This window comes from Geotrypetes seraphini, chromosome 3 (assembly GCF_902459505.1).
Source record: "Geotrypetes seraphini chromosome 3, aGeoSer1.1, whole genome shotgun sequence".
Classification (NCBI taxonomy): Eukaryota; Metazoa; Chordata; class Amphibia; order Gymnophiona; family Dermophiidae; genus Geotrypetes; species Geotrypetes seraphini.
This window is the reverse complement of record NC_047086.1, coordinates 223,709,136-223,734,874: the sequence shown is the minus strand read 5'-3', so window position 1 is coordinate 223,734,874 and position 25,739 is coordinate 223,709,136. Positions and strand designations below refer to the sequence as shown.

At 46.5% G+C, this 25,739-nt stretch overlaps 1 protein-coding gene across 2 annotated transcripts in view; it reads left to right on the top strand.

Annotated features, from left to right (window-relative positions):
- The first annotated feature begins 548 nt into the window (after positions 1-548).
- Positions 549-25,739, top strand: part of ACVR1B (activin A receptor type 1B) — a 142,230-nt gene continuing 117,039 nt past the window's right edge. The window contains exon 1 of one of the 2 annotated variants that reach the window (XM_033938064.1): positions 549-886. In XM_033938064.1, coding sequence (XP_033793955.1) covers positions 556-886 — 331 coding nt within the window. In that variant the 5' untranslated portion in view covers positions 549-555. Of the gene's footprint in view, positions 887-1,223; positions 1,244-25,739 lie in introns of those variants that run through there. The other variant, XM_033938065.1, reaches the window with a different exon arrangement.

The following is a 25,739-nucleotide window of genomic DNA, read 5'->3' as shown; positions in this document are numbered from 1 at the left end:
ACTGAGGACACGCTGAGGAGACGCATGCCCTAGGCAGGGCGGGAGGGGCATGTGCGCAGGCACGGGCCAATCGCAAGCCTGAAGGTCTTCGAGCAAGTCTGCTTGCGAAAACGTCAGCTAGGGGACTCCGTCGGTGACGTCACCCACATGTAGAGAATATGCTGCCTGCTTGTCCTGGGATAATATCCAGGTACTGTAGTCTTTTTGCTGTCTTAAGTTCAACAGAGTTATCTGGTAGGCATTGAATATCAGCAGTGCCCAGTAATCCAGTGTCATAATGGACTCCTCCGCTTTTCTGCAGCATTACCTCTTATGTGCCACAAAGAATCTGGGGGATCACCTAGTAACTAGTTAGTGGGAAATAATTAGGTAGAAGTCAAAGTGCAGAAGCACTAGCGTTCCAAGCCTCTCTTCAAATAAACCCCGCCTCCTCAGACCAATAAACATAGAAATCCATTGGCTGAGCCGCGAAAGATTGACAGAGCTCGTCCCTTAACGATCTTTTCCATTGGCTAATGAGTACGACATGATCGTCCAGACAGTCTAGGGACTTTTATGGGCGGGGCGGCAAGGAGGGTTGCTGCTGTGGTGGTTGAGCCCTGCACGCTCCGTCAGTGGGCAGGTTGGGGAGCGAGGCTTGAGGGACACCTTCGCTCCTGCGTTGTGGTGGAACGTGAGGGGTGCATACGTGCTCGCTCCCGCGTCAGCGGTGGGACTGGAGGGAAGGGGGTAGTGGCAGGGAACGTGCTCACTCCCGCGGTACGTGCGTCTGGCTGGCTGGCTGGCTCGACGGTTGTTGCCATGGCGGAGATTCGGGCCTCCCTCTCCGGCTTTCTCCTGCTCTCTCTACTGATGTTGCCGAGTACCGGGCAACAGCCGAGCCGAGGTGAGTAAGCGGCGACGAAGTGTGAGGGCGTCGTTAGAGGCTATGGCAGTGAAAGGGTGAGGAAGCCCAGCGCTGTCCCGTCCGACTGCCTCCAATATGGCGAGTGCCGGAGTCGGAGAGAAGGGTGGGGGGTAACCGAGAGCGAAAGTGGCGGCCAGTTGGGGCTGTGGGGGGCGCCCTAGCGCAGCTGACTGGGTTTCTGGCAGTTGTTTCCCTCTCGGCTCTGACCTCTCGCACGGGCACGAGGTCACCTGTGCTGGGAGCTGCGCCGGTCGCACGCTCCGGCCGTCTTGTTTACATCGCTCCCCAGCCATATGCGAGATTTCTACGTTAGCAATTGACATTCCAGCTACTTTGGTGAGGCTGTTCATAATTTTTCATTCTTTTTTTTTTTTTTTCTCAATAAATTTTATTGCATTTAAAAAAAGTTAATAACAAAAGTACATAAAATATAAACAAAGCAATATTTAACAATTAGAAACCTATAATAATAAGTCAAGCTGATACATAATTTTTCATTCTTTTTTTTTCTCTCAATAGATTTTATTGCATTTTTAAAAAGTTAATAACAAAAGTACATAAAATATAAACAAAGCAATATTTAACAGTTAGAAACCTATAATAATAAGTCAAGCTGATACATAATTTTTCATTCTTTTTTTTTTTCTCAATAAATTTTATTGCATTTAAAAAAAGTTAATAACAAAAGTACATAAAATATAAACAAAGCAATATTTAACAGTTAGAAACCTATAATAATAAGTCAAGCTGATACATAATTTTTCATTCTTTTTTTTTCTCTCAATAGATTTTATTGCATTTTAAAAAAGTTAATAACAAAAGTACATAAAATATAAACAAAGCAATATTTAACAATTAGAAATCTATAATAATAAGTCAAGCTGATACATATTTTTTAATTCTAATGTCGCCGTTGTTTTGTATGTATATGTGTGTGTGTGTGGGCGCGCGCGTCTCCCTGAGTTCACTTTTTTGACATTAAGAGCTGTAGTCTTTGTTTGCATGTGATGTTTTGATGAGAATCGGAGTAGTACCGAGTATCCAGGGGGTAAAGAAAGCTTTCACAAATCATAGAGACAGACTAAAACAGGGAGAGAGTTTGTAATGACTGGCTTTAGCTTTAACTGCCTATTATAAAACATCCTTTGCTAAAGGTGTGCAAAAATAATTAAGTGGTCTGTTATCGTTATTTGTAATGACACATTTAAATTTAATAACATTTCATGAAGCATTGGGGCAGCCTGTTAAAACTATAAAGATAAAGGGTAAGATGTTGTCTGGCGTGGCATCATGAAGCAGGTCCTAGCCTGGGCTGTTCCTTAATTGTGAACACTTATGTTGCTATTTGTAAAGTGCTGCATTGAACACCCTGGATTTATGGTACTCTTTATTAAATGGTTGTTATGATGGAGAGTACTGGAAGCTGTCTTGGTCCTTGAGAAAACAGGCATGTTTTTAGTCTGCATGCAATCTATTTTATTAGTCTAGGATAGGGGTAGGCAATTCCGGTCCTCGAGAGCCACAGACAAGGCCAGGTTATCAGGATATCCACAATGAATATGTATGAGATGGATTTGCATGCACTGCTTCCTTGAGATATCCTGAAAACCTGACCTTGTCTGTGGCTCTCGAGGACCGGAATTGCCTATCCCTGGCTAGGGTGAGAATAATTTAATCTGTGTTGTATGACCATTATTGGAGGGCTCTAACTTAATTCAGAGACTGAAATCGTTTTGCCCTTCTAGTAATTTGATTTGCATTTCATGACAGGTACTAGACACCAAAAAAATGACTGTAGTTTATATGAATATTATCTCTGCTCTGTGGCTGTTGGGTTGTTACAAATAAGTTGTATGGCACATATTTTACGCACTAGTGCCAAATACATTTTTTAATTTTGTTGTTTTTTCTTATACACCATTGTGCTTCCAACTCATTTGGAATCAGCCTTCTTTGGGAGTGTTATCATGTTCGTTCATTTGTAGCTATCCGTGCACTTTCTTCTATTCCATATTATTGCCCCTCCTCCCCCAACCATTGCAGCAAAGGTCCTAAAGGCCACAGAATAAGACACAAGAATATGGACTTTATTATTATTTATTGATTTGATATACCACCTTTACCAATTAAGAACCTAAGCAGTGAACATAATTACTAAAAACAAACCTCAGAAAGGAAAGGAGCGACAATATCAAAAGAAAAGTTCAGAGATAACACTCATACAATCATTTAATCTTTAAAAAGTCACTAAAAACAAACAATTAATATTTCAGTCTGCCTCTCCAGGGGATCCATCCCTGCCTTCAACCAGGTTTATTCAGTTGGGGGAAAAGTATTTAATAGTTTTGAAATGGGGAAAAGATTGTTACGTTCTGATGACATCAGCTAGAGCATTTCAAAGAGTTGGGGGTCAAGAAATAGAATGCTGAATAGCTAGTAGATTCTAAGGCCCATGTGCACAAAAATTGTTGTTAAAATCCTTTGGGTCAATGGGCCGATAAATTGTCCAATTTGAAAACAGCGATCGATGTTCAAATGACTTTGCATGCAAATGAGTTTCTTGCAGGTTTACTGTAATCCCATTCAATCATTTGTTGGAAAAGTGTCTTTGACGCATGCAAAGAGTTGGCAGGGGAAGCCCCGAAGCAGACTCCTGCCGCTCAGCTGTTTGGGGCAGCAAAACATATCTTTTTTTTTTTTTTTTAATGGGCACAATATCTGTCCTCATTTAAAAAAATAAAAAGGCAGTCTGCTCCCACCCCCAACAATGACACCTGAAAAGAAAAGATAGGGAGGAAGGATGCCTACTTCTTCCCTTGGAAACCTGGACCACCCCCACACTCTCCCTTCCCCGAGAATATCGTCAGCAGGAGGGATGCCGACTCTCTTGCATTGGCCATCTGAGCCCCCCCCCCTGTGTTCAGACATCAGTAAGAGGGATGCCCACTCCCTCCTGCCTCGGCCAGTTGGACCTACCCATGCCCCTGACCCATCCCCATTCCCATAACTTATACAGAAGACAGCAAGAAGGATCCCAGTCCCTCCTGCTGGCAGGCTCACCTCTTCAAAATGTGGGCATCCCTCCTGTTTACAATCTTTGTAGGTGAGGGGTTTGAGAGGGGGCTCCAGGTGCCCATGGTGTTTATAGTGGGGGGGGGGGCGTTCCGAGTAGCTGCACTCTTCAAAGCATGAGGGGATTTCCAGGTGGCTGCGGACTTCGTAGGGGGTCAGGAGCATGGGAGAGTCCGGGTGGCCGAGGCAGGAAGGAGTGGGCATCCTTCCTGCCGACAATTTTCATAGGGGAAGGGGTGTCGGGTTTCCATGGCAGGAAGGAGTGGGCATCCCTCCAGCCAATCTTCTCAGGGGGGGAGGGGGGGTCTGTGGCTGAGGCAAGAAGGGTGCTCATAATATGTGCCTTTAACACACGCTTATATGGCAGACCTGTCAGTAATTTGGGGTCATTAGAAGTTGGTGCTAGATTATGTGCCTTCCTAAGCAATGTTAGGGTATCGGTCAGAGTGCTCGTTTTAATATTAATGACCTTGTTTTAGTACTAATGAGCTCATTTGCATATCCAAGTCAGAAGCTGTAACAAATGCATAGAAAAGCCCGCGCTGAGCCATTGTGTGCATCAGTCGGTAAATTACTTCAACACTAAACCAGTTCAAACTGGTTGAGCAATGATCTTTAAATGCACTGCAGATCTAGTATCCCATCTCTCCCTCCCACCTGCAAGACTAGCACCCATATCCCCTCCCTTCTCCTCTTCACACCTGCAGGTCTAACATCCTATTTCCCTCTCCTTCCCCCCCCCCCGGCAGGTCTAGCATCCATGTCCCCTCTCATCTTCTTTCCTCCCTCCCCCCTGTAGGTCTGTCATCCATGTCTCCTCCCCCCTTGCAGTCTAGCAACTTCTACATTCCATTGATCCCTCAAACACCAATGACATTCAAGAAATTAATACCAAACTCGACAAAATCAGTTCATGGCTCCGAACCAATAGATCATCTCTCAATATAGCCAAATCTCAAGGAATACAATTTCCTGTTAAAAACAATGAAACTCTAAAAGGACCAATATGTATTGAATCCTGTCCCATCCAAATTGAACCCAAAATCAAATTACTAGGAATTATCCTAGACAAAGATCTCACCGGTCATGACCAAATCAGTTCATTGACTCAAAAATGCTTTTACAAACTTCGACTAATTAGCTGCATAACTTCTGTTCTTGAACCCTCCTCTTTTCAAACCTTAATCCAGTCCCTGATTCTTGCATATTGATTATTGCAACTCATTATTGTATTTATCGCTCCATAGGACACACCTGACCATAAGACGCACCCTAGATTTAGAGGAGGAAAACATGAAAAAAAACCAAACATTCTGAACCAAATTCTCCCTGCTAGATTTTGCCCCTCTGGTGGTCTAGTAATAGGCAGGGACAGGGCACCGGGCGGACAGGGACTGGGTAGGCTGGCCTAGTGACAGGGAACCAGGCCTAATGGCCTAGAGGCAGGCAGGTAGGGTCCCTCCCTCCCAAACTCCCCCGTACCTTATTTTAGTTCCACCGACAGTCCAGTGGTCCTGCCCTTCTCTCCGGCTGATTCCCGAATTAGCTGCAGCAGTGTCAGAGCGGCAGAAAAGGCAGGAGCATGCTTTTCGTGTGCCTGCCTTGTCCCGCGTCACTACGTGAATGGCTGCCGTCAGTTCTTGCGTGAGAACTGACAGCAGCCATTCATGGAGCGATGCAGGACAAGGCAGGTTCGTGAATGGTGTGAGCCTGCTTTTTGCGCCACTCTGACGCTGCTGCAGCTAGTTCGGGAGTCAGCCGGAGGGAAGGACAGGACCGCCATAGGAATTAAATAAGGGGGGGGGGGGTTGGATTGGGTATTCACTCCATAAGATACATCCTTATTTCCACCCACTTTTTTGGGGGGGAAATTGTGTCTTATGGAGCCCAAAATAAGGTATATCATGGTATAACTCAAGGAAATCTGTCGATTACAACTGATCTAAAACAAACTTATGACCACTCCGCTACTCTGTAAAGCTCATTGGTTACCAGTTCCCCACCAAACAACATATAAAATCTCCTCGCCTTCACAACTAAACTCACTCACTCCCCAGCTTTCTTAGACAAATATCTCATCCCTTATGCATCCTCTCGGGCTCTGAGATCTGCTGATCAGAATCTGCTGACTGTTCCCCAATCAAAGAGCTTTTCTATACCCGAAACACCATCTTTTTCGCTACTGCCCCTGTTCTATGGAATGCTCTGCCATCATACCTCTGCCTTGAAAACTCCCTCGACAAATTCAAAATCAAACTTAAAACCTTTCTATTTCAGGACACTTACCAAAATACAAGCTAAGATCCTTTCCCCAATTACTGTACATCTAATGATGAATGAGAACCGCTTTTAAGAAGCAATTTCCCTTCCCTCCTTATACTTCCCTCTCCCCTTTTACCTCCCTTTAATTTTTTTTTTTTTTAACTCGATTTAATTTTAAATCTTTCCCTTCCCCAGTCCCTCCTGTATCAATTTTGTCTGTCTTGTGCACATATTGCTCCATTTTACTTTTATTTTAACTTAAATTTTAATGTTGTAAACCGACCAGTTACTTGTCGATGATCAGTATATCAAATTGTGAATAAACTTGCAAACTTGGATCCATGTTCCCTCCTCACTTCCCCCCCTTGCAGTCCAGCATCCATGTTCCCTCCTCCCTTCCCCCTTGCATTCCAGCATCCATGTTCCCTCCTTCCCCCCCCCCCCAAATTGTGTTCCCTCCTCCCTTCTCCCCTTGTAGTCAGTATCCATATTCCCTCCTTCCCCCATCCTCAAAATTGTGGGATAACATTCATGTCCTCATCCTCTCCCCTTCCCTTGCGCGGATCTAGCCTCTCTCTAACTGACCTCCCACCTGTGAGATCAGACATACCTATGGGCCTCCCAGTGCTGCAGCGGTGGCAGCCAGCCTGCAGCCGGCCCTACCAGGGCCTTCCCTCATCTATCTACAGGAAGTGATGCAGCAGAGGGAAGGCCTTGGTGGGGCCAGCCGTGAGCAGCCCATTCACAGTGCTGCCTTGGCCGGCTGGCTGCTACCACTGCTATTTATTTGGGAGGCCCACAGGTATGTCTGATCTTATTGGTTGGGAGGGTCAGTTGGAGGGAGGGGGAGAGGCTAGACCCGCGCAGGGGAGAAGAAGGGGGAGGGGACAGGGTCAGAGCGGAATGTTTGTTCAGAATTCTGCACAGCATATGCAGAAATCTACATGGATGGGAAATTCTGTGCTTATTCTGCACTGCACAGTTATGCCGAATTTCACCAGGCGTAACCATTCTATCAAAATTACCAAGTCCATAATAGAGGTCCCTTCTTAATAGCCAGTGTAATAAACTTGGCAAGCATGCATCACACAGTCAAATATCCATTCAGAAAACTTTGTGATTATGTTATGTGTTAAATACACTTCTGCGTTTGATCACTGTAAGCTGTATAATTCCATGCTTATACAGCTTACCTAGGAATTTCTTCCCTTGTAGTCTGAGGTAACAGGCAGGTTGGTGTGTATTTTTTTCCTACTAAGTGAATTAATCACATTCCAATAAAAGGAAGAATGAGAGATTGCCTTTGTGTTAGGTTCAGATCCTTCCCCTTAATTGAGAAGTTGTCTAAGAACATAACTCCAGCCAGCTTTTCCTGAAAAGTTGGACGTTATTCCATTTTGTCTTCTGCAAGACTTTTACTATCCATGTTGATATTCTTATTCCATAAGTAGTTAAAATCTCACAGTGGTTGGCTGTGTAGAAGAAAGGTGTTCAAACTGAAGAGATGTCGAGCACTGGAGTTCAGTTGCAGTGATGATTCTCATCAGCATAAATACAAACCCAGATTACAGAACAAAGCTTTCCTTCTCTGTCTGGAGCCCTAACATCTGCCAGAGAACAAGTTGAAGCAGCTCCCCTGCAGTCTGGTTTCTGTTAGAACAACCTTGCAGGCAGCCCTCACCTCCTCTTTTTAGCTTTGAATGTGGTTTCCCCCCTGGCTATGTTCAATATGCTTATTTGGGGTACATTACAGATTTTTGGAAAAATGTGACTTATTGGAGGGGGGTTGTGCTATATGTTAAAGAGGGAATTAAATAAAATCAAATAAACATTCTGCATGATATAGATAGCAGTGTGGAATCCATATAGATATAAATTCCATGTGTGAACGGAAGCAATATAAAGGTAGAGTTATAATTCCGTCCCCTGGGACAGAATGAGCAGACAGATGAAGAAACGTTTTCAGAGATTAGAAAAGCTGGCAAATTGGGCAACAGCATAATAATGGGTGATTTTCAATTACCCCCAACATTGACTGGATAAATGTCACATTAGGGAGTGCTAAAGAGGTACAATTCCTAGACGTCATAAATGACTTTCTTAGATCAACTGGTCAAGGAACCGACAAGAGAGGGAGCTATTTTAGATTTGGTCCTTATTGGAATGCAAAGCATAGTATAGGAGTTTACCCAGGACAAGCAGGCAGCCTATTCTCGCATATGGGTGACATCATCCACGGAGCCCGGATACGGACAGCCTCGCAAGCAGACTTGCTTGTAGAAACGTATAAGTTTCGAGTCAACCGCACCGCGCATGCGCGAGTGCCTTCCCGCCCATCACAGTGCGAGTGTTCTCAGTTTTCCATGGAGCCTAGAAGTCCGTCTTTGACACTGTGCCAAACTTTTCTAATTCATACCTTCTCTCACTGCAGTTTGTGTTACTTTTCGTCGCAAATCGCTGTGTTATTTCTTCTCTTTCAGTTAAAAAAAAAAAGACTTTATTTTTTCTTCGTTTGACTGACGGGGTAGGCTGCTTGGCCGCAGCCTGCGGGCTTCGACTTCGTTGCAGCCATTTTTCTTCCTATGTCCCGGCCAGCAACGGGCTTCAAGAAGTGTAGCCAGTACCAGTGTGCGATTTCACTCACAGACCCACACCGTTGGTGCCTCAAGTGCCTCGGACCTGACCATAATCCTAAGTCGTACGAGCGCTGTGCTACTCTTCAACCTCGGGCCCTTAAGCGTCGTCGGATTTTAGTGGAGAAACTGTTCGGGATGGACTCTTCAGTCACACCTTCGACCTAGAGCATGATCTCGGTCCCATCTACCAACGAGGGTCCTCCTGCTTCCACGACTCCAACCTTGAGCCTCATCAGACCTTCCTCGTTTGGGATGTCTCTGACCTCGAGTAAACCTGCTGTCTCTTCCCCTGAGCTTCCCTCAGGTCAGATACCTAAGCAGAAGGTTCTGGCGGTGGTCCTCAAGATTTTCAAGTCGAAGCATATCTCCACTGCCACTTTGGAGCCTCTAGCCGCAGCAAGTGGTCCGGTTTCAGATGCGGATCCGAATTTGCCGGCTTCCCTCCAGACCATGTTAGAGCAGCAGTTTGTCCAGTTACTGACCAAATTTGGGCCAATGCTGTCTTCTCTAATCCAGCTTGGGCAATCAGCAATCCCCCGCAATGTCGAGCCTCTGCCTCGAGCTGAACCTTTACACTCTATGCAAGGAGCAGAGTCTTTGCGAGTGTCTGGTCTGGCATCTATGCACTCTATGCAAGGAGCAGAGTCTTTGCAAGTGTCTGGTCTGGCCTCTATGCAAGGAGTAGATTCTTTGCGAGTGCCTCAACAGGAATCCTCACATTCCATACAAGGAGCAGAGTCTTTGGGAGTGCTTCGAGATTCCTCCATCAAACCTCTTGAGTTTCCATCTACAGCTTCTAGCCCTAAACATTCACCTGTAGCATTGCCTACTTCCATTTCTAGGGTGAAGTCTCCTCAATCCTCGAGACCTGCTTCTACACACCACTCTCGTCATCGATCGAGGCCTTCATCGATGCATCCATCCAGGCATAGGTCTTCTTCCAAAGAACAACCTTTTTTGTCTAGGCCTCATTCCAGACCTTCCAGCTCTTCCAGACCACCGACTCCTCAATCAAGGTCTCTGCGTCCAGACTTCGAGGACTCAGCTGCTTCCGTTGCCTCATCCAAGTCTCCTTATTCCTTTGATGGTCATTTCTCCAGAGAGGCTTCGCTTCCGACCCAGGCTGCCTCGGGGTCATCGAGTCCCTTTCGAGGCAAGGCTTTGGCGGATCAGCTGTCTTTCTTTGCTTTTCTTTGACAGATGGCTGATTACCTGGAACTTCAATTAGATGCTGGTTCTAAGTACTCTAAGGAGTACCTCGAGATCATGCATCTCCTTCAAACTCCTGCAGAGTCACTTAAGCTTCCTCTTCACAAGCTTTTGTCTCAGACTTTCACATGCTGCCTGGAGACTCCTTATACCATTCCTGCTGTTCCAAGCAAATTGGACTCCAGGTATAAAACTCTACATTGCAAAGGACTTGAGAATTCACAATTGTCTCACCAATCCCTTCTTTTGGAGTCCTCCTTAAAGAGATCCCATCCTTCCAGAGTATATGCTACTGTTCCTCCTGGAAGGGAGGGGAAAACTATGAACAAGCTTGGACGTCGTCTTTATCAGAATGCTATGATGTCCTCCAAAGTCCTTAATTATAATTTTAACTTAGTTACTTATCTCAAGTTCCTCATTGACCTACTTCCAAAGTTTCTCAATTTCCTGGATACACAGAAGCACTTTGAATGCCAGGAAGTTATTCCTACTCTGTCACAAATAAGATTGCATTTTCTATAATCCTCTTATGATGCCTTTGAGTTGTCAGTCAGGGCCACGGCTTTCTCTGTAGCAATGCGCCGCTTGGCCTGGTTTTGTACCATTGACATGGACCTTAATCTTCAGGACCGCCTGGCTAACATCCCTTGTGCAGGTAATGACCTCTTTGATGAATCCATAGAGGTAGCCACCAAGAAATTGTTTGAACATGAAAAATCTTTTGCTTCCATTGTCAGACCAAAGCCTAAGCCAGCTCCTGTGAAACCTTCATGCCCTCCTCCAATTTTCCAGAGGCGTTATACTCAGAGGGCGGCTCCTTACAATCGACCACCTCCTAAGAAACAGTAGCAACAGAAGCAACAGAAACCTCAGCCTTCTGCTGCACCTAAGGCTGCGCAGCCTTTTTGTCTGTTTAAAACAGAGCATAACCTCCATCGTTCTGTCTCTGTCCTCTCTTCCCCCCATAGGAGGTCGTCTCCATCATTTTTATCACCGATGGGAGACAATTACATCCGACCTCTGGGTGCTGTCAATCATCAGGGAAGGATACTCTCTTCATTTCTCTCAGGTTCCACCAGAGCTTCCTCCAAGAGAGTATCCTTCCTGTCCATCCCAGACCGCCCTTCTTCTTCAGGAAGCTCAAGCTCTGCTTCGTCTCTGTGCCATCGAACCAGTTCCTTTGGAACAGCAGAACAGGGGTTTTTACTCCCGTTACTTCCTAGTTCCAAAGAAGATGGGTGATCTGCGACCCATTCTGGATCTTAGGGCTCTCAACAAATTTTTTGTCAAAGAAAAATTTCACATGTTGTCCCTGGCGTCCCTTTACCCTCTTCTAGATCAGAACAACTGGTTTCTGGATCTCAAGGAGGCTTATACTCATACTCCCATTCATCCGGCCTCCCGTCAATATCTCAGATTTCGGGTGGGGAATTTGCATTACCAATACAGAGTGCTATCCTTTGGCCTGGCTTCATCTTTCAGAGTATTCACCAAGTGCCTGGTGGGGATAGCAGCAACTCTAAGGAACCATGGTCTTCAGGTGTCCCCCTACCTAGACGACTGGCTCATCAAGGATTCCACATCTCAGGGGGTTATTGTAGCGACCTAACGGACTACGTGGTTCCTACAAAGTTTGGGATTCGAAATCAACTTTCCCAAATCCCAACTTAAGTTCATCGGAGCTGTTCTGGACACTATCCAACTAAGAGCATTCCTTCCGCAACAACGTCTGGAGGTTCTTCTTCAACTCTGTCATGCAGTGTCTTCCCGCTCTTCAAGACACATGATGGTACTCCTAGGTCACATGGCCTCCACAGTACACATGACTCATTTTGCCAGACTTTACCTCAGAATTCCTCAGTGGACCCTGGCATCTCAGTGGATGCAGGCTTGCGACCCACTCTCGACACATTACAGTCACTCCTGCGTTGAGACAGTCTCTGCTGGTGGATGCTTTCTTCCAGTCTCTCCAGAGGCTTGCTGTTTCAAATGCCCCCCCCCCCCCATCAGAAGCTCCTCACAACAGATTACTCGACCTATGCTTGGGGGGCTCATTTTGATGGTTTCCGTACTCAAGACCAGTGGACCAGTACGGATCATCAGTGTCGCATCAATCTGTTGGAACTCAGAGCGATCTTCAATGCTTTCAAAGCTTTTCAACATCTTCTTCATGACCAGGTAGTCCTCATTCAGATGGACAACCAAGTCGCCATGTACTATGTTAACAAACAGGGGGGATGGGATCTCCCTCGCTTTGTCAAGAAGCTCTGAAGGTTTGGGACTGGGTAATTCTCCACAACACCTTCCTCAAAGCTGTCTACATCCAAGGGGCGAAAAACTGTTTGGCGGACAAATTGAGCCATCTTCTGCAATCTCACGAATGGACACTCAATTCCTCGCCTCTTCATCATATTTTTTCACAGTGTGTAATACCTCAGATAGATCTCTTTGCAGCGCCCCACAACCACAAATTTCCCCAGTTCTGCTCCAGGATATATTCTCCTCATCGCCTCGAGGCAGATGCTTTCCTATTGGAATGGACAAATCTTTTTCTATATGCATTCCCTCCATTCCCTCTCATTCTCAAGACTCTTGTCAAGTTGAAGTACGATCAACCCACCATGATTCTGATAGCTTCTTGGTGGCTGAGACAACCTTGGTACTCCCTTCTACTTCAACTCAGCAGCAGGGAGCCATACCTTCTACCGATTTTTCCGTCTCTGCTTACACAGAGTCAAGGATCTCTGTTTCATCCCAACCTGCAGTCTCTACACCTGACAGCTTGGTACCTCTCAACATAACTCCTCTTCAGTTTTCTCAACCTGTAAGAGAATTTTTAGAGGCTTCTAGAAAGCCTGCCACTAGACAATGCTACCACCAAAAATGGACTAGATTTTCTACGTGGTGCATTTCTCATGATAAGGAGCCTCAAGATTCCTCCTTATCTTCTGTTCTAGATTATCTTTTGCACTTATCCACCTCTGGCCTCAAGTCTACATCGATCCGAGTCCATCTCAGTGCAATTGCTGCTTTCTATCAGCCTATTGAAGGGAAACCCCTCTCTGCTTATTCGGTGGTTTCCAGATTCATGAAAGATCTTTTCAATGTCAAACCTCCTCTCAAACCGGGATCTCAATGTTGTTCTTGCTCAATTGATGAAGCCTCCATTTGAACCAATGTCTCATTTAAAGTATCTCACTTGGAAAGTGGTGTTTCTCATTGCCCTCACATCTGCTCGAAGAGTCAGCGAGCTGCAAGCATTAGTTGCTGATCCACCTTTCACAGTTTTCCATCATGACAAGGTGGTCCTCTATAATCCTAAATTCTTACCTAAAGTGGTTTCAGAATTTTATCTCAATCTATTGTACTTCCAGTGTTTTTTCCATGGCCTCATTCTCATCCTGGAGAATCAGCTTTTCATACTCTGGACTGTAAATATTCTTTGGCCTTCTATTTACACCGCACCAAACCACACAGAACTGCTACTCAACTTTTTGTCTCCTTCGATCCAAACAAGTTGGGACATCCAATCTCTAAGCGTACCATCTCCAACTGGATGGCTGCTTGTATCTCTTTCTGCTATGCCCAGGCTGGACTACAACTACAGAGTCGAGTCACAGCCCACAAAGTCAGAGCAATGACAGCTTCAGTGGCTTTCCTCAGATCCACACCTATTGAGGAAATCTGCAAAGCTGCTACCTGGTCCTCGGTTCATACTTTCACTTCTCACTATTGTCTGGATCTTTTCTCCAGACGGGATGACCATTTTGGCCAGACAGTATTACAAAATTTATTCTCCTAAGTTGCCAACACTCCCACCATCCCATTCTGGTTAGCTTGGAGGTCACCCATATGCGAGAATAGGCTGCCTGCTTGTCCTGGGATAAAGCACTTACCGTAACAGTTGTTATCCAGGGACAGCAGGCAGCTATTCTCACAACCCACCCACCTCCCCTGTTTGGCTTCTCTGCTAGCTATCTGAACTGAGGAGACTCGCCCTGCGCTGGGCAGGAAGGCACTCGAGCATGCACGGTGCGGATGACTCGACTCGTTTCTACAAGCAAGTCTGCTTGCGAGGCTGTCTGCATCCGGGCTCCGTGGATGGACATCACCCATATGTGAGAGTAACTGCCTGCTATCCCTGGATAACAACTGTTACGGTAAATAATTGTACTTAACTGTGGTGGGTCTGCTGGGAAACGGTGATTATAACGTGATCAAATTTGAGCTGATACATGAAGTGACATCGCAAAAGAAATCTACTGTAGAGGTATTTAATTTTACACTGGTAAACTTGACAGTGCCTCAGGAGGTATTCAGACCCATTGATGTCTTATAGTTTCTTGCTTCATTTATATGTTTGAATAATTTTATCTTGGAGTTCTTTTGACAGCCCTGTGTCCAGCAGACTGTTGCTTCAATGGAAGATGCTTGATGATCATCCAGGAATATTTTTATCAGCTCAGCTATTGTGACTGCACATTGGCACCTCTTAACTTAATTGGATTTGGATTTTAGATTTAATTACTTGCTTTTTCTAGACTACTTAAAAACAGGTATATAAAAGAAATTCCCTGTCCAAGTGGACTTAGGGCTGGATTCTCTAATATTGCCATTAAAATCCGAAGGGTCGCTTTAGTGGCCATAAAAATAAAAATTTAAAAAAGACAAGCCATTCTCAAAGAACTGCGCATGCAAATGAGGTTTGTGGAGGGTCACCAAATTTACATGACATCAATCACTGGTGTTAGCGATCGGCACTTGTGCAGAATAGTGCTTGGAAAGAGGCATTGGTAGATAGCATGAGTGGATAGCAGGAGCGGAGAACTACCATCAAACGCTATGTCATTGTATCAGTCATAGTGCTATTGGATGGAGGGGAAGAGAGGGGCGGTGTAATAATACTCCTGCTCAAGACACATGCTTTTGATAAAATCTCAGTCTCAAAATTTTAAATATGCTTTATGCGAGTGGTTAAATTTTAAATTTTCTCAAGGTATATTCACAGAGGAATTAGTGAATATTATTTTGACACCGATCCCAAAAGTTGAAAATAATAATTCACAGAGGTTTCTAACTATAGGCCAGTAGCCTCAATACTGATTTTTGCAGATTATGGAAGGTTGGGTAGCGGAACACTTACAATGCTATCTGGATAAATTTTGTTTGCTTCATAATGCACATTCCTTAGCAACAGCAGCAGATGAATCAAGAGACCAATGGGATAACACACATCTACCAACAGGTGGAGATAGAGAAACTGATTAACAGGTGGTCCTATTGGCTGGCACGCCTCCTGCATCTTCAGTATGCTCTATCTCCCAGTAGGTGATGGTTGCTATTCACCTAGCTCAGGGGTAGGGAACTCCGGTCCTCGAGAGCTGTATTCCAGTTATGTTTTCAGGATTTCCCCAATGAATATGCATTGAAAGCAGTGCATGCAAATAGATCTCATGCATATTCATTGGGAAAATCCTGAAAACCCAACTGGAATACAGCTCTCGAGGACTGGAGTTACCTACTAGAGAATGACACGGTGAAAAAATTGGTCCCCGTCACCGCCCCGTCCCCGTCTCACCATCTTCTGCACCGCCCTGTCACCGCCATTCCCTTCACCGCCCCGTCACCGCCACTGCCACCCCATTCACCGCCCCGTCACCGCCACTGCAAGCCCATTCACCGCCCCGTCACCGTCACCGCTGCATACATAAAAGCCTCAAACGGGTACGATTTTATATACTTTTCTTTATTTACGTATAAAGGAAACATTCTTTAAAACTTTAAAATTTAGTTAAATATTAGTTAATAACTATACAAAAACAAACACGACATGTACTTTAAATGCTTACAATGTTAGCCTACATGGTAAGTAGACGCGGCCGCTGTACCTAATCGCGGCAAAGATCTCCCTGCCGTGATTAGCATAGTGACCGCGGCTACGGCTGCAAGTCTCCCCTCCCCCCAGCGATCACGGCAGGAGGGCACCCAACCCCTCCTGTAGACCCCCCCCAACGGCCCTCCCGACAATCGCAGCAGAAGGGTACCCAACCCCTCCTGCCGGTCCTCCCAATGGCCTCCCCTAAGATCGCCGGCAGGAGGGTACCCAACCCCTCCTGCTGGACCCCCCCCAACGAACCCTCCCACCCCGGAACCCCCTTAGTCTTACTTTCCAAGTTGGACCGGACGGCTCCTCACACGTATGGCCAGCAGGCTTGCCTCCATCCAAATGAGGCGGGCCCGCCCCTACCCTGCCCAACCCACAGGATCCTAGGGCCTGATTGGTCTAGGCACCTAAAGCCACTCCCGCTATAGGAGGGGCCTTAGGTGCTTGGGCCAATCAGGCCCTAGGATCCTGTGGGTAGGGGAGGGGAGGGGCGGGCCCGCCTCATTTGGACGGAGGCAAGCCTGCTGGCCATACGTGTGAGGAGCCGTCCGGTCCAACTTGGAAAGTAAGACTAAGGGTGGTGTTTCGGGATGGCGGGGTTTGTTGGGGGAGGGTCCGGCAGGAGGGGTTGGGCACCCTCCTATTGGCGATATAGGGGGCCGTTGGGGGGGCCGGCAGGAGGGGTTGGATATCCTCCTGCTGCGATCGTCGGGGGGGCTGTTGGGGTAGGCAGGAGGGGATGGGTACCCTCCTGCCGCGATCGTTGGGGAGGGCTGGTTCTGTCGGCATGAAGGGCTGAGCACCTTCCTGCCGACGATCGTCGGGGGGGGGGGGGGGCGGATTCTATTGGCAGGAAGGGTTGATCTGACAAATGAGGAGCACGGTGAAACACAGGTAAATAGCGGTTCCTAGAAGGGGGTACATTGGCCTGCGGGGACAAATCTTTTCACCGTTTTTGCGGGCGGTGAAAACTTTTGTCCCCGTGTCTGCGGCGATTTGGTTTTGGAGTCTTCATAACCCGCAGCCAAACCGCAGCTCCCTGCGGGGATCGCTCCCCGTGTCATTCTCTATTACCTACCCCTGACCTAGCTCCTGGATTCTGGCTGTGATTGGGCAATTATTTTCTCCTGTTGAGGTTTCTCTTCAGTGAGACAGCAATTCTATTTCTTTTGTTAAGGTTTCTCTTCAGTGAGACAGGGGTGTCCATCTGAACGGTGCTGGCTTTAGGGGTTACACCTGGGCCCCCCCAGGTCCCTGCCTCACCCTCCCTTCAATGATAGGGGGTCTGACTGGGTCTCGATTTTTCTTTTTTCCTTTACTGTAAAAATAAAGAGACCACAGTAACTATTAGACATTTTTGCCCTCATAGTGCTGAGCAACTGGCATCTGCCGGCACTATTAACAAAGTTGTGAGTATATGTTTTATTTTAACTTTTCTGGTTTCTGAGCTACGGTTTTGGTGTGAGTCTACAGAAGGAATATGTTTTTTTTATCAGACGCTGTATTTTGTAGAGTTGTGGAAATGGTTTAGCGACTGACAAATAAATTTACTTCCTTAGCAACAGCAGCAGATGAATCCAGAGACCAGTGGGATAGCACACATCTACCAGCAGGTGGAGATAGAGCATACTGAAGATACAAGAGGCATACCAGCCAATTGGACCACCTGTTAATTAGTTTTTCTATTTCCCAGTAGGTGATGGTCGCTATTCAACTAGCTCCTGAATTTTGGCTGTGACTGGAAACTTATTTTCTCCTGTTGAGGTTTTTTCTTCACTGAGATGTCGGTTCTATTTCTCCTGTTGAGGTTTTCTCTTCAGTGAGACAGGGGTGTTCGGCTGAACAGTGCCAGCTTTAGGGGTAACACCTGGCCCCCCCCCCCAGGTCTCTGCCTCACCCTCCCTCCAATGATAGAGGGTCTGGCTTAGTCCCTATTTTTCTTCTTTCCCTTGATTAAAAAAAAAAAAAAAAAAGGGACGCCACAGTTTCTAACTTGCATTTCTGTCCTCATAGTGCTGAGCAACTGGCTTTCCTTAGCATAGCAGCAGATGAATCCAGAGACAAGTGGGATAGCTCACATCGACCAGCAGGTGGAGATAGAGAAACTGATTAACAGGTGGTCTTATAGACTGGTATTCCTCCTGTCCATTCAGTTTGCTCTATCTCCCAGCAGGGGTTTGGAGCTATCACTCTAGCTCCTGGATTCTGGCTGTGCAGGAATAAATTTCTGCGATTTTTATATTCTTCTGTTGAGACTAGTTCTTTTCAGTTAAGAAAAGGGTGTCTGGCTGAGCGGTGCCAGCTTTGGGAGCTACACCTGGGCCCCCCAGGTCCCTTCTCCACCCTCCCCTCCATTGGATTGAGGGGTTTCATTTGGCTCTGTGTTCTTTCTTCTTTCCAGTTTAAAAAAAAACAAAAAACAAAACAGGGTCAGAGCCTTTCTGTGCTGTGCTGTGCCTCCGGGTCAGCGTTCAGCCTGTAACTGCCAGCTATAACCTTTCTTCAGTTGGATGTGTGCTTGTGTTAGGTGAGTTGGATTTTGAGTTTGGTTAGACACGTGCGATTTGGGCCGTTTCGAGGGGTTAGATCGGGCGTTCTGCGTCGGTGGTTTTTTGGCGGGATTCTCCGTTTCAAAAAAAAATTCCACATGGCTGCTGAATTGGTAAAGCGGTGTTCGCGCTGTGGGAAGCGCAGGACACCGTCGGGTCTGTGCTCTGCGGGATGTGCAGACGCGCAGGCTGAGGATTCCTTATCGCAGCTGGGTGAAGGGGAGTTCTCCAGCGCTGAGGAGGCGTGCTCGAGCTCCTCTTCCCGCGCGGTCGTTGCGCTTCCTGGATGTGCGCTGGATTGTGCTGCATTATTTTGGGGTGACTAACGACTTTCGTCGGTCGGATCACCTGTTCGTGTTGTTCGCGGGCAAAAACAAGGGTATGGCTGCGTCTAAGGCTTCCATTGCTCGTTGGGTCAAGGAAACGATTGCTTCGGCTTATTTGCTAGTGGGGAAGCAGTTACCGGAGCAACTTCGTGCTCATTCGACTTGAGCGTTGGCTACGTCTTGGGCGGAGTCCGGAGGTCTTTCTTTGGAGGAGATTTGCCGTGCGGCTACTTGGTCTTCTGGGAATACCTTTTCTAAACATTACCGATTGGATGTGGCGGCCCGTGCAGAGGCTAGTTTTGATGCTTCGGTTATTGCGGAGGCGGCGTTAGCTTCCCACCCGGTTTGAGTTTTGCTTTGCTACATCCCACTTGTCTCTGGATTCATCTGCTGCTATGCTAAGGAAGGAAAAATTATGTTCTTACCTGTTAATTTTCTTTCCTTTAGAAGCAGCAGATGAATCCAGAGCCCCACCCTTTCTGTGAACGATCTGTCTGTGTTTTGTGTGGCGTTGTTCAGTTGGGTTATGGTTGGTAGTTCTGTTCTTTAGTTTACTTGTTGAAGTTCAATACTGGAAAGAAGTTTTTTGATTGCTCATTCTTATATCTCTGGATGCTTGGGCAAGGAGCATAACTGAATGGACAGGAGGAATACCAGTCTATAAGACCACCTGTTAATCAGTTTTTCTATCTCCACCTGCTGGTCGATGTGAGCTATCCCACTTGTCTCTGGATTCATCTGCTGCTTCTAAAGGAAAGAAAATTAACAGGTAAGAACATAATTTTTCCTTTACCGGCATCTACCGGCACTTACAAGCCCTGACAACAGTTTGTGAGTATGCAACTTTTGGTTTGCGGGTGCTTCAGTCGCGGTTGTGTGTTTGTTAGGGACCTTTTGGAGTCCTGTATGGTGATAATTTTATTTAGCCTGCTGTGACTTTTAGAGCAATAGAGGTTGTGAAGCCGTGTTTGAGTGCTGGTAACCTCCAACCTCTTTTTGGCATGGGAATTAACAGTTGCTCGGGGCCCTCCGGGTTTGAGATTGGGCAAGCAGTTGGAGTGGCTAGGCTTTTGCCTCGCACTGGAGGCGCACGCTTTTTACATGGCACTGTTGGCGGCAATTCTGAGTTAGTGATGGAATGGCGTCGGAGGAGCTAGGCCTTTCCTGCTCGCAGAAGGCACGCACGCGTGTTGTATTGTACGGGCGGTAGCTTCGTGGCCGTCGCGGCTTTCACATTGACTTTGGAGGATCTTGAGTTTTCCGCTTATAGAAGTCACGTGCGAGCGTGTTCTCGTCTACTAGCAATACATCTCCACAGCGGTCATAGTTTTTTCCCCAGAGATGGATTTACTTTTTTTCTGCTATGGCTACTGTGTGCTCGGAGACAACACTGTTGCCAAGATTGGGGCAGGGTTTGCTGATATCGCTTCAGGTGGTTTAGCTACATTCGTGTCTCCACAGTTTAAGTGTGGTGGGAACCCTTATATTCTGTCTTGGGGCGTTTGTTGAAGGGAGATTTCTTCTGTACTCTGCTGCCCAGGCTTGTTTCTGGTCTGGGGCAGCGGAAGGCAAATCACCACAGAGGGTACTCAGTGGCAGGAGAGTACTCTGTTTTCAGTGCTGGTATCTCCTCCTCTATCCCAGGGTTCCTGTAAGGTGGGGATATATAGCTTACTGGTAAGGATATATATAGATTGGCCTGTTTTGTTCTTATTAGTGCATCTCTGCAGCGTTGCATTCGGCTGGTTGCGCTTGAGAATTGAGTGGAGGATTTCCTGCCGGCTGAGCAAGATAACTTGGCAGACCTTCTACTCTTCCTGCGGGTAGGTTCGTCTTTTTTCTATTTCTGGGGCGGCAGGGCCTCCAGGTTTCAGAACATATCGAGGCTGTTGAGCAGAATTCTGAGACCACCATCTTCTCACAGCGCTGGTTAGATGCCCTCTTTTTTTATGCCTCTGCAGCGCTGCCGGTGTCTGGTATTGCTATAGAAATAATTGCTGCCCAAATGCTACAGTCTCTAGGGGCATAGTGGCTCTTCTCTTTTTCATGAGGGCACATCTGTCTTTATATAAGTCTAGGGTGCCTGGACATTCAGGTTCTGAACTTATCAAGCCAGATTCTCGGGTGACCAAGGATTGCAAACCTTATGTGGCTGTTGGCATCATCCTGGGCGTTTTATTTAGGAGTGCAAGTCTTGTCTTCTAGCCGTCAATGTGCAGCTCGTTTTCCATGGGGTGGTGAATTCAGCTCCCAGATTCTGCCTAGTGCACCTTACCTTTACGGGCAGTAGGTTCTTGGGGAAGTTTGCATGCAGTTAATATTGGATTTTGGGTTTCCGGATAACAGAGATTCCCGCACCTTAATCCTAGGAGTTCCTTTAGTGTTCTCACCATCACGGTTCTGTTTTCAGATTTTAACATGTTTCTTTCATGAATTACAACTATACTCCAGTCCGTTCCCCAACATTCTGTGTTTCACTCTGAAGGGGGTCTGGGGGTCTTGATCTCATCAGCGCTTTAGGCTTTCTCATAGAGACGGGGACACAATGATGTCAAGTCAAGAGCCTTTTGACATTATTCAAGGTGATTGCAACTTTGAATCTTCTTCTCCCATTTCTGATTCTTTCTTGGGGTCCCCGTGTATTCAGCTTCCAAAAGGTTGCGTCGCTGCGAGACCCTCTATGTGTTACTGGAACTCGAGGTAATTGTTTCAGTTCTTTCAAACTCTGGGAAGTTATTCCAGTCACTTTTTAGTTCCCCACAACAGGGCATTAGTCAGACGGGGGCTTGATTTCTTATGTGTCACTTAGTTTCTCAGACTTGGATTTTTACAAGCACAGATTGTGAGTTTATTTGCATCTTCCTCAGGGCACTGCATCAGCAGTACCTCGCTCAGCTATCCTCGAGCAGCAATATCAGTTTTGACTGATGCCAATTGGCCTAGCCATGGTTCCACGAGAATTTTAGAACATGAGGGTTGTGGTGGCGGTAATTTCTTGCAAAGAAGGTATTCAAGTACATTCTTTCTTGGTTGACTGGTTCATTTGCACTTCTTCCAGCCAGGTTAATTTCTCAAACCCAAATGGATGATTTCTTTCCTTCATTCTTTGGCTGTGCATCTTCACATTTACAAAGAACTCTCTTGTCCTGTGCCTATTATTGGAATTTCTGGCGATGCTCCTCGTCACGAAGATCTGGAATGTTTTTCTTCCCAGGGTCCAGGGTGACAGCTTAGTCTCAGGTTCGCCACCTTCTTTGAGTCATCAAGCACGAGAGTATGGGATTCTGTACAGGTTCTTTGATCCATGGTGGTGATTTCACTGCGACCTTCGCCTCATTTTCATGTGAGAGCACTGCCGCAGTCGCTTGTGTTCCGGTGGTTTTCGGTATCTCAACGCTTCATTAGTAGTATCCAGTAGGCTCCTCCAGCATCGCTGCATAATTTGGTGGCTCAGCGAGATCAATCTGTTCAAACTCTTGCACACGCTACTCCAGGGGTGCCCAACACGTCGATCGCGATTGACCAGTAGCTCAGGAAGGCAACGCGAGTCGATCGCGGAGCCCATTCCGGGCTCCGTGATAGACTCGTGTTGCCGTCCTGATCTACCTGGCCGATCAGCCTTCCTCTCCAGTGTTCTCTCTAGGGCCTTTTAGCTGGGCGGTCCGCCCAGCTGTCATCTGCTGCTGCCGCTGTTGCTGAACATTTAAAAAAAACAAAAAAAAACGGCTTGGAGATTTCAGCCCGTAGCGAACTTATGCTCCGTGGCTCTAACATGTGCGTGCTGGCTTCCCTTCTCTTCCCTCTGAAACCGGAAGTTATGTCCGGGGGGGGGGGGGGGGGGAAAGGGAAGCCAGCACGCACATGTTGAGAGCCCTGAAGCAAGCGTTCGCTACAGGTTAGTGAAGCATTTGCTCTTCTTGCTGCCGGGTCCTGCCTACTTTCTGTTTCCGCGAAGGCAGGACCCGGCAGCATTTCCCCCAACAGCTCGATCACGATGCTGGTCGGCCGAAGCAGGGAGAGGTTGGGGCGGCGTCGGCTTTCGGGCCTGTTATTGGTGGCAGTTTGGGTCCTGGTCCCTGATGGCAGTGGCTTGGGGGAGGGCAGGGAGAAAGAAAGAAAAAGGGCAGGCAGGGAGACAGAAGGAAAGAAGAGAAACAGAAAAAAAAAGAAAGGGAGGCAGAGAGAAAGAAAGGGCAGGGAGAGAGGAAGGAAAAGTTGGGGGAGGGAACGAGGTCTGGAGGAGAGGAAGCATACAGGTTAAAAGAAGGGAAGAAAGATTGGATGCACAGTCAGAAGAAGAAAGTGTAACCAGAGACTTATGAAATCACCAGACAAGGTAGGAAAAATGATTTTATTTTAAATTTAGTGATCAAAATGTGTCTGAATTTATATCTGCTGTCTATATTTTACACTAAGGTCCCCTTTTACTAAACCGCAATAGAGTTTTTTAGCGCAGGGAGCCTATGAGCGTCGAGAGCAGCGCAGCTCCCTGCGATCTAAAAACTGCTATCGTGGTTTAGTAAAAAGGGAGGGGGGTATATTTGTCTATTTTTGTATGGTTGTTACTGAGGTGATAGTGCATAGAGTCATCTGCTTTGACCTCTTTGAAAAACCCTGGAATAGGAATGATAATTAACATTTTCTATGCGTACAGTGTGCGTTGTGTTTTTTTTAAATTTTATTGTTGGTAGATCATTTTGACTTGGTCATTTTAAAAGTAGCTCGTAAGCCCAAAAAGTGTGGGCACCCCTGCGCTACTCTATCTCATTGTTTCCAAGAATACCGTCTGTTGGGTTGGAGAGCTTAGTGCCTTCAATCTTCTGCGCAGCGACTCTAGTCTCAGGAGGAGACTCGGTGATCGCTCATTCTTCTGGAGTTGTGGAAGATCAGGCTAGCGCTTCTGACGTTTCAGGCCATGCTTCAGGGATGGCCGATGAAGGTCTTTTAGGACAGTGTCACTGCAGTGGCATTTCTCAATAGCCAGGGAGGTACGCAAAGTCCTTGGTTGTCGAGCAAGGCTACAGTCCTGCATCGGTAAACGGTTCCTTTTCTTCTATCGGTGGCTCACTTTTCGGAATGGGAGAGGTATTTAGACAGGCTTATTCAGCAAAACTCTTATACATCACGGAAATTCGGAACTGTCAGCTCAACTCTTCCAGCTAATTGTGTAGAGGTGCGATCTCCTAGACTTAGTCCTCCTGGCCTGGTTTCAAAATGCAAGTTTCCTCCATTCTTCATCAGATGCAGGGAGTAGGAGTCGGAGGGAGTTGATGCATTCGCTCTTTACTGGCCTCGGGGTCCTCTTCTTTAAGTGTTTCCCCTTAGCCGATAGTTGTGTGTGTGACAGGTGTGTGTGTGTGACATCTCATGGCTCGCTTTCACAACATGGTCATTCTGGTTGTTCCTGTTTTGTTACGCGGTATGCAGATCTCAGGAGTTAGGGATTCCCGGTACCTCGGGATTTCATCACCCAGGGGTCGATCAACATAAAACTTTATTCCACTTTGGTATTTAGGCCTAGCTCTTGAAAAGTCATAGCTGAACCAGAAGACTTATTCCGAATGGGTTATGTCTACTCTTCTCCAGACAACTCAGACTTCTACATCTGCGACTTGCGCTAGCATCTGGAGGGTTTTAGATTCTGGGCTAGTTCTCAGTATATTTTGCTCTTTCAGACTTCTCTGTCCTGTATTCTTGCCTTCGCCAAGAAGGGGTGGCTAAGGGTTTAACGTATGCTTCACTTCTGCTTCAAGTGGCAACCATTGCTTGTTACAGGGGCCAAATGTCTCATTTTTTTCACTTGATTCTCGGTCTGTTGTAGTTTGCTTCCTGAATAGACTACAGCATCTTTGTCCATCTGTTAAGAAATCTTGTTCGGACTCGAGTCTTAAGAGAGTTTTTGAAAGTTTACAAAGGGCTCCGTTTGAACCTTTCTCTAATGAGGCTCTTAAGTATGTCGGGTTGAAGACGGGGTTTTTTGGGGACCTACCTTTAGTTTGGCAGTTTTCTGAGTTGCAGGCCTTGTCCTGCAGGGATTCCTTTTTGGTGAATTTCAAATTCTATGCTGTCAGTTTGGACAGTACCACAGTTTCTTCCTAAGGTGGTGTCATCCTTTCTTCTTGCCACTTTCACTTTTCCTTCCTGCTTTCTGAGAGGAGGAATTGGGGGGGTCAAGCTTTTCTTCACTGCGGTTCTTAAAAGTGTGTAGACTTCTTCTACGCTATCTGTAGGTTTCTAGAGCCTACCTCTTTATATTATTCAAGGGCCGTGACAAAGGTATGACAGTGTCCAAAACCTCCAGCGCTTGAGGGGTTATGGCGGACATTCTTTCCACTTCATGACAGGGAAGCAGTTGGTGGAAGACTTTCATCACCATTCTGCCAGAGCGTTAGCTACTTCTTGGACTCAGTACCAAGGTTTTTTCCTTGGAGGAGGTTTGTCATATGGCTACTTGGTCTTCCAACTTTGCTTTATGCATTTCTGGTTAGATGTGGTGACGCGTTCAGAGACTGTTTTTAGTACTTCGGTTGTTGCAGAGGCGGCGTTTGCTTCCCACCCAGATTGAGGATTGCTTTGCTACATCCCACTGGTCTCTGGATTCATCTGCTGCTGTTACTAAGGAAGGAAAAATTATGTTCTTACCTGTTAATTTTCTTTCCTTTAGACGCAACAGATGAATCCAGAGCCCCACCCTTTCTGGATGTTTCTGTTTCGAAATTTCAGACGTTTTCTTAAGGTTGATGGTTGTGTTCTGTATTATTATCTTTGAAATTTGTTCTGGGAAAGACGTTTTTTACATGCTATGCCTATTACTGGTTCCGGATGCTTGGGCAAGGAGCAATACTGAAGATACAAGAGGCATGCCAGCCAATTGGACCACCTGTTAATCAGGTT